The sequence below is a fragment of the Symphalangus syndactylus genome, chromosome X (assembly GCF_028878055.3).
Source record: "Symphalangus syndactylus isolate Jambi chromosome X, NHGRI_mSymSyn1-v2.1_pri, whole genome shotgun sequence".
NCBI classification, from domain to species: Eukaryota; Metazoa; Chordata; class Mammalia; order Primates; family Hylobatidae; genus Symphalangus; species Symphalangus syndactylus.
Window position 1 is genome coordinate 61165029 of NC_072447.2, and position 21239 is coordinate 61186267.

The following is a 21239-nucleotide window of genomic DNA, read 5'->3' on the forward strand; positions in this document are numbered from 1 at the left end:
CAGAGGTGGAGGTTGCAGTGAGCCAAGATCGCGCCATTGCACTCCAGCCTCAGCAACAAGAGCAAAACTCTGTCTTGAAAAAAAAAAATGAACAAGGGAGAAATCCACCCCCATGTTCCAATCACTTCCCAGCAGGCCCCTCCTCCAATGGTGAAGATCATAATTCAACATGAGATTTGGATGGGGTCACAGAGCCGAACCACATCAGGAACATGTGCAAGTTTATTAGGCATTTGGTAAATTTTTGTCCAACCCTTTAATTTTAGCCTTTTGCATGACTGTGTTTTAATCATGTCTCTTGTATGCAGCATAATGCTGGGCTTTGCTTTATGAGGCAATATTAAACCCTTTTTATTTTATTTATTTTTTTGATTGTATATGTTTTTATTTTATTACTCACCTAAATATTGCTGACCCATCAATAGAACAGCCCAGCCAGACATATGTAATAGTAATCAAATGCATTTGTCTTTTGTACTTTGCTTTTACATGGAAAACATAGCTTTTACATATTTTTAGGTTTTTTTCATTTTTATTTTTCAGTTTCTTTTTTATTTCAATAGGTTTTGGGGAATGGTTGGTGTTTGGTTACATGAGGAAGTTCTGTAGTGGTGACTTCAGAGATTTTGGTGCACCCATCACCCAAGCAGTATACCCAATGTGTAGTCTTTTATCCCTCTTCCCCCTACCCTTTCTTCTCAGTCCCCAAAGTCCATTGTATCATTCTTATGCCTTTGTGTCCTCATAGCTTTGCTTTAATATTTTATTAAAAATATTATTATTATTATTTTAAATAGATAGAGTTGGTATCTTCCTATGTTGGCCAGGCTGGTCTTGAACTCCTGGCCTCAAGCAATCCTCCCACCTCAGCCTCCCAAAGTGCTAGGATTATGGGTGTGAGCCACCACATTTGGCTCCCTTTTTCCTTTAATAAGCGAATTAAGCCCATTCGTATTTATTCGCGTTACTGTTAAGCTTGGTCTCAATTCTCTCATTTTATTTTATGTTATAATTACTGTGTGTATATATTGCATTTACTGTATTTCTTTCTCTCTCTCTCTCTCCCTTTTTTTTTTTTTGAGACAGAGTCTCACTCTGTCACCCAGGCTGGAGTGCAGTGTGCGATCTTGGCTCAATGCAACTTTGGCCTCCCCAGTTAAAGTGATTCTCCTGCCTCAGCCTTCTGAGTAGCTGAGATTACAGGCACGCACCACTACACCTGGCTAATTTTAAAAATTTTTAGTAGAGACAGGGTTTTGCCATGTTGGCTAGGCTGGTCTTGAACTCCTGACCTCAGGTGATAGGCCTGCCTGGGCCTCCCAAAGTGCTGGGATTACAGGCGTCAGCCACTATGCTCGGCCGAAATATGATTGATTTCGATGAGTTGACTTTGTGTCTTGCAGTTTTGCTAAGAGCTTCTTTGTAGATTTCTTGGGATTTTCTACATAGACAATCATATTGTGTGAGAACAGAGACAGTTTTATTTATTCTTTCTAACCAGTTATATGCCTTTTATTTTCTTTTTCTTGTCTGATTTCACTAAAGTAGGACTTTGAATAGGATTTTGATTTCGAATAGGATTTGTAAAAGTGGACATCTCTTGCCTTTTTCCTGATCTTCTAGGGAAAGCATTCAGTCTTTTTCATTATGTGTGATGTTAGCTGTAGGTTTTTGGTAGATGATCTTTATCAGGTTAAAGAAGTTTCCTTCTATTCCCACTTTGATGAGAGTTTTTGTCAGGAATGAATGTTGAATTTTGTCAAATGACTTTTCTGTATCAATTGATGATTGTATGGTTTTTCTGTTTTAGTTTCTTAATATGGTGGATTATATTGATTGATTTAAAAATGTTCAGCCAGCCTTGCGTTCTCTGGATAAACACCAACTGATCATGCTATGTGTTTACATATGTTGCTTGATTTGATTTGCTAATATTTGTTGAGGCTTTTTACTTCTATGTTTATAAGGGATATTGGACTTCATTTTTCTTTTCTTGTCATGTCTTTGTCTGATTTCGTAATCAGGATAATGATGGCCTCATAAAATAAGAAGTGTCCTTGTCTAGAAAATGGAAGAGGAAAGATTGTATAGAACTGATGTATTCCTTAAATATTTGGTAGAATTTACTAGTGAAACTATCAAGGCCTGGGAATTTCTTTTTTGGAGGGTTTTAAACCACAAATTCAGTTTCTTTAATTGATATTCCATTCAGTTGTCTGTTTCTCTTTGGGTAAGTTTTGGTGTTTTGTATATTTCATGGAATTGGTCCATTTCATCTAAGTTGGTGAGTTTATGTGAATAAAAATGTTCGTGGCATTCTCTTACTCTCATTTTAATGTCATTGGAGGCATATAGTAATATCTCTTCCATTTCTTTTTTCTTTTCTTTTCTTTTCTTTTTGAGTTGGAGCTTGGTTCACTGCAACCTCCACCTCCCGGGTTCAAGCAGTTCTCCTGCCTCAGCCTCCCAAGTAGCTGGGGTTACAGGCCTGCACCACCATACCCAGCTCATTTCTTACCTATCACTTTAAACTGGAAATGGCACTGTTACTTGAAACTGTCTCCCCTCCTACCTTCCAACACCCCACACTTTCCTGGTTCTATTTCTACCATCTAATAATTGTATTAGTCTGTTGTCGCATTGCTATAAAGAAATACCTGAGACTGGGTAATTTATAAAGAAAAGAGATTTAATTGGCTCATGGTTCTGCAGGCTGTACAAAAAGCATAACAGCTTCTGGGGAGGCCTCAGGAAACTTCCAATCCATAGCAGAAGGCAAAGAGGAAGAAGGAAGAAATTTTTTTATTTTTTTTTAGACGGAGTTTCACTCTTGTCGCCCAGGCTAGAGTGCAAGGGCACGATCTTGGCTCATTGCAACCTCTGCCTCCTGGGTTCAAGTGATTCGTGATTCTCCTGCCTCAGCCTCCTGAGTAGCTGGGATTACAGGCGTGCACCACCATGCCCCGCTAATTTTTGTATTTTAGTAGAAATGGGGTTTCACCATGTTGGCCAGGCTGGTCTCAAACTCCTGACCTCAGGTGATCCACCCACCTCAGTCTCCCAAAGTGCTGGGATTACAGGCGTGAGCCACCGTGCCCGGCGGCATATCTTTGTGTGTGTGTGTGTAAGATAGGATCTCGCTCTGTCACACAGGCTGGAGTGCAGTGGTGTGATCTTGGCTCACTGCAGTCTCGACCTCCTGGGCTCAAGTGATCCTCCTGCCTCAGCCCCTCAAGTAGCTGGGATTATAGGCATGCACCACCATGCCCAGCTAATTTTTGTTTGTTTGTCTGTAGAGACAGGATTTCACCATGTTGCTCAGTCTGCTCAAATTCCTGGGCTCAAGCTGTCCACCTGCTTCAGCTTCCCAAAGTGCTGGGATTACAGGCGTGAGCCACCACGCCCGGACAGCAGGCACATCTTACATGGCCAGAGCAGGAGGAATTGGGGCACAGGTGCCACACACTCTTAAACAACCAGATCTCATGAGAACTCACTATGGCGATGACAGCACCAAGGGAGGATGGCGTTAAACCATGAGAAACCACCCCCATGATCCAATCCCCTCCCACCAGGCCCCACCTCCAACATTGGGGATTACAATTCAACATGAGATTTGGGTGGAGACACAGATCCAAACCATATCAAGAATTTACTCTGCAACCTTCATAGCATATTGGTGTTCCCTCAAACTCTGTACTTGGTGCTTCTCTCAAACTGTGCTCTTTCTTAGCTATCCAATTTATTCTGGTGGTTTCAGCTAGTACTGGAATGATCTTACCTCCCAAACCTTGGCCTCTGCTAGCCTTCTCTCTTGAGCTCCAGCTGGACATCTCCGTCAGTATGTTTCATAAACACTCCAAAGTCTATCTCAATTTTTCTTCCATCAACTCATTGTCTCTCCTGTTTTGCTAATGTCTATACATGACTCCAGCCTCATCCCAGCTGTTCATGCAGTTATCCTGGGAGCAATACTGTCTCCCTTTCTCCCACAGAACAGCACTTCTGTATGATTTATAAGTATAAATATATTTTGTTTGTTTGTTTTGAGACAGGGTCTCTCTGTTGCCCAGGCTGGAGTGCAGTGGCGCAATCTCAGCTCACTGCAACCTCCACCTCCCGGGTTCAAGTGATTCTCCTGCCTCAGGCTCCCAAGTAGCTGGGATTGCAGGCAACTGCCACCATGCCCGGCTAATTTTTTTTTTTTTTTTTTTTGTATTTTTAGTAGAGATGGGGTTTCACCATGTTGGCCAGGCTGGTCTCGAACTCCTGACCTCAAGTGATCCGCCTGCCTCGGCCTCCCAAAGTGCTATGATCACAGGCGTGAGCCACCATGCCCAGCCAGCTTCTTTTTTTTCCCATTGAGACGGAGTCTTGCTCTGTCGCCCAAGCTGGAGTGCAGTGGTGTGATCTTGGCTCACTGCAACCTCCGCCTCCTGGGTTCAAGTGATTCTCCTGAGTAGCTGGGACTACAGATGTGCACCACCATGCCCAGCTAATTTTTGTATTTTTAGTAGAGATGGGGTTTCACCCATCTCTGTTGGCCAGTCTGGTCTTGAACTTCTGACCTCAGGCAATCCGCCCAGCTTGGCCTCCCAAAGTGCTGGCATTACAGGCATGAGCCACTGCGCCCAGCCTCCTTCTTCATTTTTTAACCCAGCAACTTGCACACGTCCAGGCACATAGTGTTTGTTTGTTTTTTTATTGGTTTTCCAGAAATATGCTTACTGAGGCACATAGTGTTAACTCAGGAGTGCGGTGGTCTTTTCTTCATGCATTAATAAATTAACACAGTAATAAAGCTGTCCCAGGTACCCCCCACCCCAAAAGTATATCAAGCAAGATACAAAATCAGGTATCCAGTGTAGCTCTATTTAGTCAACTTTCAACAGGGCTCCATTGAGAAGATTAGTTCCTGCACATCTTTTTCATGTGTCCCATTCTGATCATTGGAGATTGTTATTACAGGGGTCCGTGTCATTCGAGGATGTGGCTGTGGATTTCACCCAACAGGAGTGGCACAGACTGGACCCTGCTCAGAGGACCATGCACAAGGATGTGATGCTGGAGACCTACAGCAACCTGGCATCTGTGGGTGAGGATGATTGTCCGTGTAACTCCTGAGAGCGTGTGTTTCCTTTCTTGGTTGCTGTAACATGTGCAGCCTTGCGAGGATTTAATGATATTGAGAATCACAGATGAGTAATCAGTTTAGGGCACCAGGAAAAATGTGTGCGTTCTTACTTCCCCAATGAAAGGTTTAAATGGGCCCCCTTCCTTGTGCAGCTCATGAAGATGCACCTTCCTCCTCCATCAGAGGCCCTAGAGCTCAGACAACTTGGCCCACGTCCTGTGCCATTTCCCATTAACAGGCCTCTGCGTGGCCAAACCAGAGATGATCTTCAAGTTGGAGCGAGGGGAAGAGCTGTGGATATTAGAGGAGGAATCCTCAGGCCATGGTTACTCAGGTAAGTGGGCAAGAACTGGACATATGGAAAATAGGGGAAATAAGAGCCCAGGAATTCAGTTCAAAGGGTATGCTTGTGCAACACTTTCTAGGAATCTCTTTTTAGAGTTCCTAGCTCTTTGAAAATAAGGACAGAAGGTCTACATGCTTCAGATACCAAAGTCACACATCTTAATATCACACTCAAACTTCAATGCTTTCTCCTGTTTTATCTTGATTTTTTTTTTTTTGATGGAGTCTCACTCTGTCATCCAGTCTGGAGTACAGTGGTGCGATCTCAGCTCACCACAACCTCCACCTCCCGGGCTCAAGTGATTCTCCTGCCTCAGCCTCCCGAGCAGCTGGGATTACAGGTGTGTGCCACCACACCTGGCTAATTTTTGTACTTTTAGTAGAGACAGGGTTTCACCATGTTGGCCAGGTTGGTCACGAACTCCTGACCTCAAGTGATCCGTCTGCCTTGGCCTCTCAAAGTGCTGGGATTACAGGCATGAGCCACCGCACCTAGCCTTTATCTTGATTTTTAAGTTATTTACCACTCTTATTTATCTCTGCCTCATCTTAAACATTTATTCTTTTATTTTTTTGAGACAGAGTGTCTCTCTGTTGCCCAGGCTCAAGTGCAGTGGTGCAATCATGGCTCAACCTCAACTTAAAACCTCACCTGCCCGGTTTTAAGCGACCTTTCCAGGGCAGCCTCCCTAGTGGCTGGGACTACAGGCGCACACCACCATGCCTGGCTGATTTTTGTATTATTATTATTTTTTTTGTAGAGACAGAATCTCACTATGTTGCCCAGGCTGGTCTTGAACTCTTGGGCTCAAGTGATCCACCTGCCATGGCCTCCCGAAGTGCTAGGGTCAGAGGTATGAGCCACCACGCCTGGCAACATTTATTCTTCCTTCCCTCCATTGCCTTGGATGCTTTCTGTTATCAGGCATTCATTCATATATTCATTTAGTCATCTATGAAACTTTAAATGAGTATCAGTTATATGCTGGGTATGTTCTAGGTGTGGGAAACTGGTAGTGAATAAAATAATATCTCTGTTCTCTTGGGAGCTTACAATATAGTGGGGGAAAGTGACCAGAAACAAGCAAATACATCATATGTTTGATGGTGAAAAGAAAATCAGTGCAAGGTAAGAAGGATAGATACTGATTTTTAAGAAATAGAGGGTTTGGCCGGGCGCGGTGGCTCACGCTTGTAATCCCAGCACTTTGGGAGGCCGAGGTGGGCAGATCACAAGGTCAGGAGATCGAGACCACGGTGAAACCCTGTCTCTACTAAAAATACAAAAAATTAGCCGGGCGTGGTGGCAGGTGCCTGTAGTCCCAGCTGCTCGGAGAGGCTGAGGCAGGAGAATGGCATGAACCTGGGAGGCGGAGCTTGCAGTGAGCCGAGATCGCGCCACTGCACTCCAGCCTGGGCGACAGAGCGAGACTCCATCTCAAAAAAAAAAAAAAAGAAAAGAAAGAGAAATAGAGGGTTTTTTGTTTGTTTGTTTTTTGACGGAGTCTCACTCTGTCACCCAGGCTGGAGTGCAGTGGCACGATCTCAGCTCACTGTAACCTCCACCTCCTGGGTTCAAGTGATTCTCTTACCTCAGCCTCCCGAGTAGCTGGGATTACAGGCGGGCACCATTATGGCCAGCTAATTTTTGTATTTTTAGTAGAGATGGAGTTTTGCCATGTTGGGCAGGCTGATCTCAAACTCCTGACCTCAAGTGATCCGCCTGCCTTGGCCTCCCAAAGTGCTGGGATTACAGGCGTGAGCCACTGTGCCTGGCTGGAATCAAGTTTTAAAGGTTGTGTTAAGGAGTTTAATTTTATACTGTGACAAGAGAAGCCAATTTGGGATTTTACATAAAAGAGTGACATGCTGTGATTTATTTTTAAAGGATCTCTCTCACTGCTGTGTGGCAATGGTTCTGTTGCGGATAATGCCCTCAGGCATGATAATGACCTTCTTCACCATCAGAAGATTCAAACATTGGATCAAAATGTTGAATATAATGGATGCAGGAAAGCCTTCCATGAGAAAACAGGCTTTGTTAGACATAAAAGAACACCCAGAGGAGATAAAAACTTTGAATGTCATGAATGTGGGAAAGCTTACTGTAGGAAATCAAACCTTGTTGAACATCTGAGAATACACACAGGAGAGAGACCCTATGAATGCGGTGAATGTGCAAAAACCTTCAGTGCAAGATCATACCTCATTGCTCATCAGAAAACTCACACAGGGGAGAGGCCCTTTGAATGTAATGAATGTGGGAAATCTTTTGGCAGGAAGTCACAACTCATCCTACATACAAGAACACACACTGGAGAGAGACCCTATGAATGTACTGAATGTGGGAAAACCTTTTCTGAGAAGGCAACCCTCATGATTCATCAGAGAACTCACACAGGGGAGAAACCCTATGAATGTAGTGAATGTGGGAAAACATTTCGTGTAAAGATATCCCTTACCCAACACCACAGAACTCACACAGGGGAGAAACCTTATGAATGTGGGGAGTGTGGGAAAAACTTCCGTGCAAAGAAATCCCTAAATCAGCATCAAAGAATTCACACAGGTGAGAAACCCTATGAGTGTGGTGAATGTGGGAAATTCTTCCGAATGAAGATGACTCTCAATAATCATCAGAGAACTCACACAGGTGAAAAGCCCTATCAGTGTAATGAATGTGGGAAATCTTTCAGGGTGCACTCATCTCTTGGGATCCATCAGAGAATTCACACAGGAGAGAAACCTTACGAATGTAATGAGTGTGGTAATGCTTTCTATGTGAAAGCACGCCTAATTGAACATCAGAGGATGCATTCAGGAGAGAAACCCTATGAATGTAGTGAATGTGGGAAAATCTTCAGTATGAAGAAATCCCTCTGTCAACACCGGAGAACTCACACAGGAGACAAACCTTATGAATGTAGTGAATGTGGAAATGCCTTCTATGTGAAAGTACGCCTCATTGAACATCAGCGAATTCACACAGGAGAGAGACCCTTTGAGTGTCAAGAATGTGGGAAAGCTTTCTGCCGGAAAGCACACCTCACAGAACATCAGAGAACTCACATAGGCTGGTCCTGGCATTGTACAATGAAGAAAGCCTCTCCCTGAAGACTTCCCTCACCATTGGATCAAGCTCCTTGGGGCATATGATCACCAGGGCACACAGTGTGCCCATGAAAATTTGGCACCTACATTTGTATCAAAATATGACCTGATCCCCTTAGGGGATAGCTCATTGTTTTTATTCGGATTTCCCTAATTAGTGGTGTGTGAACATCTTATCTGTTGATTGGCTATTTGGGTTTTTTCTTCTGTGCATTGACTGTTCATGTCCTCTGCTCATTGTTTTCAAATGGGCTGTTCATCTCTTGCTTTTTGGTTTAAATGTTGTTTTTTAACATATGAGAATATAAAAATCCTTTTTTTTCAGTCATATGTGTTGCAAATATCTTCTCCCAGACTGTCGTTGGTTTTTAAAATTTTGTCATCTGTTTTCTTCTGCTGAAGTTTTATATTTTATTTATTTATTTATTTTTTATTTTTTTGAGATGGAGTCTCACTCTGTGGCCCGGGCTGGAGTGCAATGGCATGACCTCAGCTCATTTCAACCTTCGCCTCCCAGGTTCAAGCGATTCTCCTGTCTCAGTCTCCCGAGTAGCTGGGATTACAGGTGTGCACCACCATGCCTGGCTAATTTTTGTATTTTTAGTAAAGACGGGGTTTCACCATGTTGGCCAGGCTGGTCTCTAACTCCTGACCTCAGGTGATCCACCCGCCTCAGCCTCTAAAAGTGTTGGGATTACAGGTGTGAGCCACCGTGCCTGGCTAAAGTTTTATATTTTAATATTATCAGTTTCAAGGTGATAATATTCTCCTATACTTTCCTCTAAAGGTTTTCCTTTCAACATTTAGAATTTCAATCTCCTGTGAGAATTTTTTGGTATAGCATGAAGTGTGCAATACATACTACTATATTGTCTTTATATAATTTTATATAAATGGGCTCACACTGTATTTAAAGTTCCGCAGCTTGCTTTTTTCATGTAATGTTACCTTTCCAAGATCTGTCCTTGTTGATAAGTATAGGTCTGGCTAGTCATTTATCTCTCCATTCCCCTAGTAAAAGACATTTGTATCTTTTTCGAGTTTAGTGTCTAAATCTAGAAGTGGAACTGTTGGGTCATAGGATTTAGGCAATGTGCTGGTTATTAAGCTATTGTGTCCCAGCTCCAAACCCACCCTTCTTGACTGTGCTTTGTGACTCTACAAACCACATTTTGGCCTTGTCAACTGCTCCCTGTTGGGCCTTGCCAATAAGAGATACTAGATATAAACTTTGGGGCTGGAGAGGGAAGAAGGGACTTGCTCCTTTTTAATATTCCTATTAGCTTCCCGGTCATTGGAGTGTCCACTCAGCATTGCTTCTTCACTCAGACACCAGCAGTTCCTTGTCATAGCAGCGGTTTAATCTAGTTTGCAGCTTTCCAGCACTCACAGATGGTAGCCCATCCCCTCTGAGACACAAGCATCAGCTGGCTGGTGTCACCTCCTTAGAGATGTGAATTCTAGTCACATGGGACCCCTCCTCCATCCTTCTAAGTTTTAGTAATTTCAATTTATGGTTGGGTGCAGTGGATCATGCCTGTAATCCCAGCACTTTGGGAGGCCAAGGTGGGTGGATTGCTTGAGCCCAGGAGTCAAGACCAGCCTGGGAAATATGGTGAAACCCTATGTCTACAAAAAAAATTCAAAAATCAGCTAGGCATGGGACCCCACCTGTGGTCCCAGGTACTTGGGAGTCTGAGACTGGAGGTTGAAGCTGCAGTAAGCCATGATTGCACCACTGCGCTCCAGCTTGGGCAACAGAGCAAGACCCTGTCTCCAAAAAAATTGTCAACTTCTTCTCTTTGTTATGCCAGCCCAGCTGTTTTCTGCAGTTGCTACCTCCCTGATAACTTGAATGTTCTCTTTTTGTCTCTTCAGTTATTTGGTTTACAACCTCATAACTAGTTAAAATTATTTATAAGTTCTCTGTGTTAAAATAACTAGTGTGGTTTTTGTCTCCTAGTTGGGCTCTGATTGATACAGAAGGTTTTTTAACTTTATTAAGTATTGACATTTCCCTTCCAAATTGTATTAATTTATACTCCCACGAGCAGTTTGAGAAAGTTTTCATTTTGCCATTCAGCAGCACTTATTATCAGTCCTTTAAATTATTGCCAATCTGTAAGGTATGAAATGGCTTTGAGCCTTGGCTTCCATGAATGTGGTTTGTCTTTCTTTCTTTTGTTCTTTTCTTTTCTTTTCTTTTCTTTTCTTTTCTTTTCTTCTTTTCTTTTCTTTTCTTTCTCTCTTTTTCTTTCTCTCTCTCTCTTTTCTTTTCTTTTTTATTTTTATTTTTTGAGATGGAGTTTCACTCGTTGCCCAGGCTGGAGTGCAATGGCGTGATCTCAGCTCACTGCAACCTCTGCCTCCCAGGATGGAGCAATTCTCATGCCTCAGCCTCCCGAGTAGCTGGGATTACAGGCACGCATGACCACACCCAGCTAATTTTTGTACTTTTAGTAGAGACAGGGTTTCACCATGTTGGCCAGGCTGGTCTCAAACTCCTGACCTCAGGTGATCTGCCCACCTCAGCCTCCCAAAGTGCTGGGATTACAGGCGTGAGCTACTGTGCCTGGCCTATTTATTTATTTGAGACAGAGTCTCGCTCCATCACCCATGCTGGAGTGCGGTTGTGCAATCTTGGCTCACTGCAACCTCTGCCTCCTGGTTCAAGTGATTCTCGTATCTCAGCCTTCCGAGTAGCTGGGACTGTAGGTGGACACAACCACGCCCACCTAAGTTTTGTATTTTTAATAGAGATAGGGTTTTTCTATGTTGGCCAGGCTGGTCTCGAACTCCTGACCTCAAGTGATCTGCCTGCCTTGGCTTCCCAAAGTGTTGGGATTGCAGGAGTGAGCCACTGCACCTGGCCTGTCTTTATTTTTTTAACTCATCTTTCCTATCCTTCAATAGTATTTTATGGTTTTCTCCAAGAAATTGTCTATGAAAGTTAATTTTTTAATAGCAGTTTTGCGTTTATACATGTATACACATATATATTTCAAAATATAATGATGTGGGGTTTATATATATACTTACATATAATATTTGTGTCTCTCACACACACACATCTCCCCACACAACATTTTTGTTTGATGTGGGCAGTTTTCATTTCATTTTACCCAAATATTTACCACCTTGGTTGCACTTCATTACTTTCTGCATTTCATCCAGGATCATTTTCTTCTTTGCCTGAAAAATACTCTATAGAGTATCCTTTAGTAAGAGTCTGTTAGTGGTGAGCCTCTCAGTTTTGTCTAAAAATGTTCTTCATTGTGCCTTTTGTCACTGGCTGGGGCCGGCATCGTGGTTGGTAAAAGAATTTACCAAGGCAGTCATGAATTAAAGAAACCAAGTCTATTAGAGGGAAAGTAGGTTGCAAGGAGGCAATGGGCAGCACAGCAGAGAAAGGGGCTGTCTGCAAAGAGGCAAGAGCTAGAGGGAAGTTGTATAGGGTTGTGCTGGAGGGACTATGTGAGCAATGAGTTTGTGCTGCTGGGGCTTTGCACAGAACAAGGTATTTGGGAACAGGTTGTTGTGCCAGCAGGTTGTTTGTGATTAGTCGTCTCTCAGAACAATGGTTCTTCCCTACCTTCTTGCTTATTTATCTTATCGGGACTCCACACCTTTTTTTATAAGTAAAAGTGAATCCTTTACCTTAAATATTTGGTAGCACTATGTCACAGAAAATGGATAAAAAATTAAGTACTTGACTGGGCACAGTGGCTCACACCTGTAATCCCAGCACTTTGGGAGGCCAAGGTGGGTGGATCACTTGAGGTCAGGTGTTTGAGACCAGCCTGGCCACCATGGTAAAACCCTGTCTCTAGTAAAAATTAGCTGGGTTTGGTGGTGCATGCCTGTAATCCCAGCTACTCGGGAGGCTGAGGCAGGAGAATCACTTGAACCCGGGAGGTGGAGGTTGCAGTGAGCTGGGATGGTGCCACTGCACTCCAACCTGGGTGACACAGCAAGACTCCATCTCAAGAAAAAAATTAAAAAGTTAAGTAATTTTTTACTTTTTTCCTGAGTGTCCTTTAATGATTATCGTGATCCAAGGTATTTGAATTACTCATCAGCTACCCCACAATACAGCATATATTTGAATATATATAAAATACACTTTTTGTGTTTTCTGTACAGTATGCCCTCACTCTATTAAGTATTAATTAAGTATATCAAGATGCCATTTCATCAATACTTCCGATCTTTAGCTCACCACCCCCCTTTTTTTTTTCTTTTTAGATGGAGTTTTGCTCTTGTTGCCCTGGTTGGAGTGCAATGGCATGATCTCTGCTCACTGCAACCTCTGCCTCTCAGGTTCAGGTGATTCTCCTGTTTCAGCCTCCTGAGTAGCTGGGATTACAGGCGTGTGTCGCCACACCCATCTAATGTTTTCTCTTTTAAGTAGAGACAGAGTTTCACCATGTTGGTCAGGCTGGTCTCGAACTCCTGACCTCAGATGATCTGCCCGCGTCGGCCTCCCAAAGTGCTGGGATCACAGGCGTGAGCCACCGCACCCGGCTGTTTTTAAATTTTTATTATGGAATATGCCAAACATAAATAAGATAATTTATAGTGACACAAGACAGAACAGTTGTTGCCTCTGGGGTGAAAATTGACTTGTAAGGGGTAGGAGGGAACTTACTGGGGCGATGGAAATACTCCATATCTTCACTGGAGTGTGAATACAATAGTCATCAAGTGGGTAAACTTAAGGTTTATTTGTTTTATTGTATATAAATTATATCTCAATTGAAATGTGAAAACAAAGCAATAAAACATCCCCTGTTCCCATTTCAGGAGTCATGTCTGGGCTGCCTGGGAGGTAAACAGGAATACTGATTGCTAGGAGCAAATAAAAGACTCCTGGCAGTGGGCAACTTGGTCCTCCTAAGGCTTTAGAAATTGTCTTGCCCCATGAAAATGACATGTTCTGAGGCCCCAGTCTGGGGTATACTGACTTTCATTAGCTACCATCACCATCCGTGGTGCTCCCTCACTTGCCAACACTGCACTGTAGATTTGACTCCCAAGAGCCTAAGGATAGTCTCTGCCAATCCTCCAGTAGCCACCATCATAGTAGTTTTTACCCCCATGAGTCAGCAGTCCAGTGTCTACTAACCTCTCCATTAATTCGCAGCAGTTCTTACCACCCCTTTAAGCCAGAGCACGATGTGTGATCACCCATTAGCTCACATCATGTCTTATCACCCACCTTCAACCCCAGCTTAGTGTCTGATGATCTTCCATTAAGTCAGTATCATGTCTTACTTCCCTCCTTTAGACTTGGCATGGTGACAGCTGACTCCCATTAGCTCACAGCCCTGTGTTTTGTCTTCCTGTTGACCTAATGTAGTGTCTGTTGATTCCATGTTAGCTTCACCATTTTGTTTGCTAATTCCCCATTGGCTACAGCCTCCCAAGTAGCTGGGACTACAGGCATGCACCACCATGCCTGGCTAATTTTTAAATTTCTTTGAAGAGACAGAATCTTGCTATGTTGCCCAGGCTGGTCTCAAACTCCTGGACTCGAGATCCTCCTGCCTCAGCCACCCAAAGTGTTGGGATTACAAGTGTGAACCACCATGCTGGGCCTGTCTGCTGATTTTTTATTAGCTGTGGGTACAGTGTCTTTGCCACATGAGCCCACAGCACAGTGGGCTCAGCACAGCACAATGGTACCCAATGGCTGTTCCCCAATTAGCTACCAATATGATGACTTTGGTCCTCTTGGGCCTCAGCACAATGTCTCCAGAACTCGCATGACCATGTCACTGTCTTTTGATCCCCCCTTACCAGGTTGCAAGATTTTTAAGCTTGAGGACCCAGTGGTGTCTGCTTCCCCTAGAATAGCCCCTAAAGGTGTGTCAACTGCCCATGTATTACAGCCCATGAGTATATCTGCTGACCATACATGAATGTCTTCTGATTTACTTGCCACCCGCACAGATGCCCTGCTTTTGGGCCCATCACCATATTTTTGTCCTTACCATAGTTCAATCATTGTGTCTGCTGAATCCCCCCATTAGCCACTAGTATTGTGCCATTGGCACATTGAGGCCTCAGTGGAGTCTGCTGACCCCAGATTAGCCCTTATCACTGTTTGTTGCTCCTCCATTAGCCAACAGTACAGTTTCCTCAGTACCCATGAGGCCCCAGCAATGTCTTTGCTTACCCAACTTTAGCAACTATCACTCTGCTGATCCCCACTTAGTCACAAGAACAGAGACTTTAACCTCCATGAACTCCCAGTACAGTATCTGCCAATTCCACATTAGCTTTGGCTTTCTGGTCACCCATTGGCCATGAATACAGTGGTTTTGGCTCTCGTAAGACCCAATCACAGTGTTTGCTGACCCTGTATTGACTGCCATCACTGCCTGGTGATCCTCCATCAACCATGCATAGAATGTCTTTGAATGCAATGATGCCCCATCACAGCACACGCTGCCCTGCATTGGAGCCCATCACTGTGTCTGCTGATCTGATTATATGAGCCTCAACACTGTGTCTGCCGACTACTAGACACCACTATGGAGTCTGCCTCATGTTTCTCAATCACAGTATCTGCCAACCCTATATTAGTGTCACCACTGTGTCTGCTAATCTTTTTTTTTTTTTTTTAGGTGGAATTTCGCTCTTGTTGCCCAGGCTAGAGTGCAATGGTGCAATCTTGGCTCACTCCAACCTCCACCTCCCGGATTCAAGCAGTTTTCCTGCTTCAGCCTCCCCAGTAGCTGGGATTACAGGCACCCGCCATCATGCCCAGCTATGTGTCTGCTAATCTTGGTCACAAGTACAGTGTCTTCAGTCTTCATAAAAAATCAGCCTGTCTGCTCTCCCCACATCAGCCCTTAGTCACTCTTTGCTGATTAGCCACCACAAAGTGTTTTTGTCTCCACCACAGTATCAGCCCCATCCCTGCCACACTGATGTGTCATTGTCCCTTAGTACAGTGTGCTGACCTCATGAGCCTGGCATAATGCCTGGGGTTCATTAGAGCCTACCCTTCATGAAAGTACATCATGGTTTCAGATGATCCTGTATTAGCTACCGGTACGGTGTCTTTAACCTTCATGAGTTCCCACAGCCATGTTTGCTGATGCTGTGGTAGCTCCCAACACTGTGTCTGTTGAATCCTCATTGGTCATCAATATAGTGGCTTTGATCTCTGTGATGACACGGTGCAGTTTCTGATGACCCTCTATGAGGTGCAGTTATTGTTCCCTCATCTCTGTACACTGGTTTGTTGACTGTTCTTTCAATCTCAGCAATGTTTCCTTCAACTCTGGCAGTTTCCCAGGCCTTCAGGCTGTTTTCTTATTTTTCTGACTGTTTATTGACCGTCAGGGATTGTCCCTTGGTCTTTTTGGCTATGGAGTCTTATCCCGTTTTCCTCTGTCTTCCAAATGCAAGGACTGTTTGTGGTCTCCAGATGTTCAACAATCCTGCTGTTCCTCAAGGCCAGACACTTTTCCTTTAAGCCTCCGGCTGTTTCTCTGGCTGTTTCCAAGGTAGTTCTCACTGTTGCATGACATGTGGTGACAATTTCCTCTTCTGTTTGACTATTGTAGAGTCTTTGCCTGTCCCAACTACAAGGACTGTACTCTGGCTGTTCATGTCACTGCAAGACTCTTTTTCAGTCCCTGTGGCTGTTTTCTAGTGTCCTGGCATGTTCGCTCAGCCCTTGGCTATTGTCTGGAACCAGACTGTTCGAGCTGCTTCTAGTGACTCCCCAATGCCTGGAATAGGCTACCTTACCCTCCCTCTTGCTACCTCAATTCTGGGTATGTTCAGGCTTCCTCTTGCCTCTTTTCTGGTCTCCTACTGTTTCTCCATCCCAAGGACTGTTGCATACCCTGGATGCAGCTGGGGGGCATTAAACAGCAAGTGGGAATGGCAGGCTGCAGGGGGAGCACCTTCCTTCCAGGTAGACCTCTTTAGCTGTGGCTGCCCTGGGGAAACAGTCGCTGCAGAGACGCTGCCTGCTTCAGAGCCCTGGTGTGGCCTCCTGGCAGGATATCTATAGCCCTAGAGTCACTAGATTTGCTTCCATCACCCTGCTAGAAAATTTATTAAAGTGAACACCTCCCAGCATTAGGGGTGTCTGTGTGTGAATCTCTGTTTGGGAGAGACCGTGATGGCCGAGAGGAAGCACATGGAGATCACAGTGGTGTGCGGTGTGCAGCATGGGGACCAGTCCTGCTCTCGTCCGAGCCGCATTCCTTCTCCTAATACATGGCATCACAGTTCCAGCCCAGAATCCTTCAGAAGTCTGTGCTGATGTTGGAGGATGAATATAGGGTGTCTGCCCCATGGGTGTTTTTTAGCTCACAACATGAAACCCTTATAATAACTTAATGTGCAATATTACTAACAGCCATTTAGTTTCTAGACAGGCAGTGTAGTGTAATGGCTAAGAACATGAATGCTGGAGCCAGATATGCATTCAAATCCTGCGCCTTAATGGTTTCTTAGATATGGGACAAAAAGCGCACATAAAGAACACTTAAACTTTGCTAAAAAAACAAGACAAAACATAAACAACCCAACTAAAAAATGGGCAAAGGCTGGGCGGAGTGGCTCATGCCTGTAATCCCAGCACTTTGGGAGGCCAAGGTGGGTGGATCACTTGAGGTCAGCAGTTCGAGACCAGACTGGCCAACATGGTGAAACCCCGTCTCTACTAAAAATACAAAAATTAGACAGGCGTGGTGGCGTGGACCTGTAATCCCAGCTACTCAGGAGGCTGAGGCAGGAGAATTGATTGAACCCAGGAGACAGAGGTTGCAGTGAGCTGAGATCGTGCCACTGCACTCCAGCCTGGCTGACAGAGCGAGACTCCATCTCAAATAAATAAATAACTATAAATAAAAATGGACAAAGGACTCAAATAGACATTTCTCCATGGATGATATACAAATGCCCAATAAGCACATGAAAAACTGCTCAACGTAATTAGCCATCAGAGAAATGGAAATCAAAGCCACAATAACACTACACACCCATAGGATGGCTAGAATCCAAAAGACAGATAACGACAAGTGTTGGAGAGGATGTGGACAAATTGGAACCTTCTACATTGCTGGTAGGATGTAAAAGAGTGCAGCTGTTTTGTGAAACAGCTTGACAATTTCTGAAAATGTTAAAAATAAATGTACCATGTGATCCAGCAATTCCATTCTTAGGTATCTATGTGGGAGAAATGCCAACATATGGCCACACAAAAACCTGAACACAGATGTTCACAGCAGTGCTATTCCTACTTGCCAAAAAGTGGAAACAACCCAAATGTCCATCAACTGATGAAATGATACACAAAATGTGGTATGTTCATAAAATGAAATATTAATCAGTAATAAAAAGAAACGAGGTGCTGATACATTCTGCCAATGTGGATGAATTTTGAAAACATGTTAAATGAAAGAAGCCAGTTGGGAAAGGCCACATATTGTATAATTCCATTTATATGAAATGTCCAGAATAGGCAAAACTGGGGAAACAAAAAGTAAATTAGTGGTTGTCTAGTACTCGGATGGGGGTAGGTGGTAGAAATAGAGTGACTGCTCACAGGTACTGGGTTTCTCTTGGGGGTGATGAAAGTATCCTAAAATTCTATTGTGGTGGTTGCACAACTCTGAATGTACTAAAGCTAATTTAATTGTGATGTTAAATGGATGAATTGTATTGTATGTGTGTGAATTACATCTCAATAAAGCTTAAAAAATAGGAAATTATAAAAATAAAGATTTGAACTAGGTCAGTATTTTTAAAAGTTGAGTCTTTGTAATATTATCTTTAAGAAAAAAGATATTTATTTACTTTCATTTTTAGTTTTTTGGATGAAGTCTTGCTCTGTCGCTCAGGCTGGAGTGCAGTGGCATGATCTCGGCTCACTGCAACCTCTGCCTCCTGGGTTCAAGTGATTCTGTCTCAGCCTCCCTAGTAGCTGGGATTACAGGCACGCGCCACCACTCCTGGCTAATTTTTGTATTTTTTTAGTAGAGATGCGGTTTTGCCATGTTGACTAGGCTGGTCTCCAACTCCTGACCTCAGTTGATCCGTCTGCCTCGGCCTCCCAAAGTGCTTGGATTACAGGTGTGAGCCACCACACCCCACCACATTAAGAAAAAAATTTAGGCCGGGTGTGGTGGCTCACACCTGTAATCCCAGCACTTTGGGAGGCCAAGGTGGGCAGATCACGAGGTCAAGAGATGGAGACCATCCTGGCTAACATGGTGCAACCCCGTCTCTACTAAAAATACATAATTAGCCGGGTGAAACTCCATCTCAAAAAAATAAAAAAATATACAATAATTAGCCGGGCGTGGTGGCATATGCCTGTAATCCCAGGTACTCAAGAGGCTGAGGCAGGAGAATCGCTTGAACCTGGGAGGCGGAGGTTGCAGTGAGCCGAGATCACACCACTGCACTCCAGCCTGGCGACAGAGCGAGACTCTGTCTCAAAAAAAAAAAAAAGAAAAAAAATTTAATTAGTGCCTGCATAAAATTTTAGGGGAAAACATTTCTGTTTCTGCCTTTCTTAGCTATGTGTCCCTGGGAAAATCAAATTTACTTCTCTATGCCTCAGTTTCTGCATCTGTAAAATGGGGATAAAAATAATGCCTAAATCTGAGGGACAATGAAGTCATAAATGTACAGTGCTTAGAATAATGCTAGGCAGATATCCAGCTCTCTGTATTAGTTATTATTATTAGTAGTAATGGCAAATATAATTTAATTTATAACTTAGTAGTGATACATTTTAGTAATGGCAACTTACGATATTTGTAGTAACAATTTTATTCACACTGACAACTTTAACTCAATGATTTTGACAATCTCTCCCAAAGATGTCACAAATATAATATGTTCATTTGTAATGTTTTTTTTTTTTTTTTTTTTGAGACAGAGTCTGGCTCTGTCGTCCAGGCTGGAGTGCAGTAGCATGATCTTGGCTCACTGCAGCCTTCACCTCCTGAGTAGCTGGGATTACAGGCATACGCTACCATGCCTGGCTAATTATTGTATTTTTTTTTTTTTTATTTTTGAGACGGAGTTTTGCTCTTGTTGCCTAGGCTGGAGTGCAATGGCTCAATCTCGGCTCACTGCAACCTCAGCCTCCTGGGTTCAGGTGATTCTCCTGCCTCAGCCTCCCGAGTAGCTGGGATTACAGGCATGCACCACCACGCCTGGCTAATTTTGTATTTTTAGTAGAGACGGGGTTTCTCCATGTTGGTCAGGCTGGTCTCGAACTCCTGACCTCAGGTCATCTGCCCACCTCAGCCTCCCAAAGTGTTGGGATTACAGGCGTGAGCCACCATGCCTGGCCTAATTTTTGTATTTTTAGTAGAGATGGGGTTTCGCCATGTTGTCCAGGTTGGTGTTGGACTCCTGGCCTCAAGTGATCTGCCTTGGCCTCCCAAAGTTCTGGGATTACAGGCGTGAGCCACCGGGCCCGGCCTGTAATGTTTTCATTCTTATTATGATGCTTGTACACTAATTTTTAGTATGAACATCTCCCCACTGACAAGTAGCGACATTTCAAAGACTTCTGAGCACAGTTATTCTCCCGATGATAATGTGCCTGTTTTCACATTCTAAAGTATTGGGGGTTAGGACTTCAATGCATCTTTTGGGGAGACACAATTCAACCCATAACAGTTCCTCAGTATGCAGTCCTCACTTGATAAATCTCCAAGTTTAAATATCTCTACTGGGCTGGGCACAGTCTAATCCCACCACTTTGGGAGGCCAAGGTGGGAGGATTGCTTGAGGCGAGGAGTTGGAAACCAGCCTGGGCAATAGGGAGCATCTCTACAAAACGTAAATAAATAAAGATATTGCCAAGACGGTAACTTGCAAATCCCTAAGCCCTTGGTAAACAATTCTCTTAAAGAGCCCCCTCTCCTCAGTGTGACATATGTCCTCTTTTACAAATACCCAACTGGCAAATACTAACTGTATTAGTTTGCTTTAACTTTTCTTTTTCTTTCTTTTCTTTTCTTTCTCCTTCCTTCCTTCCTTCCTTCCTTCCTTCCTTCCTTCCTTCCTTCCTTCCTTCCTTCCTTCTTCTTTCCTTCCTTCCTTCCTTCCTTCCTTTTATTTTTTTTGAGACAGAGTCTCATTCTGTCACCCAGGCTGGAGTGCGGTGGCACAATCTCAGCTCACTGCCACCTCCGCCTCCCAGGTTCAAGTGATTCTCATGTCTCAGCCTCCCGAGTAGCTGGGATTATAGGTGCGTGCCACCACGCCTGGCTAATTTTTGTATTTTTAGTAGATACGGGGTTTTGCCATGTTGACCAGGCTGGTCTCAAACTCCTGGCTTCAAGTGATCCGCCCTCCTTGGCCTCCCAAACTGCTAGGATTACAGGCGTGATCCACCTCGCCTGACCAACTGTATTAGTTTTCTACTGATGTATAACAAATTACCACAAACTTAGCAGCTTAAAACAATACCCATTTATTATCTCAGTTCTGTAGGTCAGAAGTCCTGGCAGGTTGTATTGGGTTCTCTCCCTAATGGTCTCACAAGGCCAAGGTCAAAGTATTTGCTACGCTGGACTCTTATCTGGAGGTTCTCAGAAAGGACCCACTTTTAACCTTGTTCAGGTTATTGGCAGACTTCAGCTCCCTGCAGTATGTA

General features: G+C 43.8%; 2 protein-coding genes across 3 annotated transcripts in view; both read left to right on the plus strand.

Annotated features, from left to right (window-relative positions):
* Positions 1 to 7381, plus strand: part of LOC129475056 (zinc finger protein 157-like) — a 47300-nt gene extending 39919 nt beyond the window's left edge. Inside the window, exons 3-6 of one of the 2 annotated variants that reach the window (XM_063634482.1) lie at positions 4969 to 5095; positions 5373 to 5468; positions 6529 to 6608; positions 7368 to 7381. In XM_063634482.1, coding sequence (XP_063490552.1) covers positions 4969 to 5095; positions 5373 to 5468; positions 6529 to 6584 — 279 coding nt within the window. In that variant the 3' untranslated portion in view covers positions 6585 to 6608; positions 7368 to 7381. Of the gene's footprint in view, positions 1 to 4968; positions 5096 to 5286; positions 5500 to 6528; positions 6609 to 7367 lie in introns of those variants that run through there. The other variant, XM_063634483.1, reaches the window with a different exon arrangement.
* LOC129475042 (zinc finger protein 674-like) overlaps positions 1 to 18340 on the plus strand; it is a 981285-nt gene extending 962945 nt beyond the window's left edge. Inside the window, 1 exon segment of the mRNA XM_055266893.2 lies at positions 7694 to 18340. Within this exon segment, the coding sequence (XP_055122868.1) occupies positions 7694 to 8593 (900 nt within the window). The 3' untranslated portion in view covers positions 8594 to 18340.
* The last annotated feature ends 2899 nt before the right edge of the window (positions 18341 to 21239 follow it).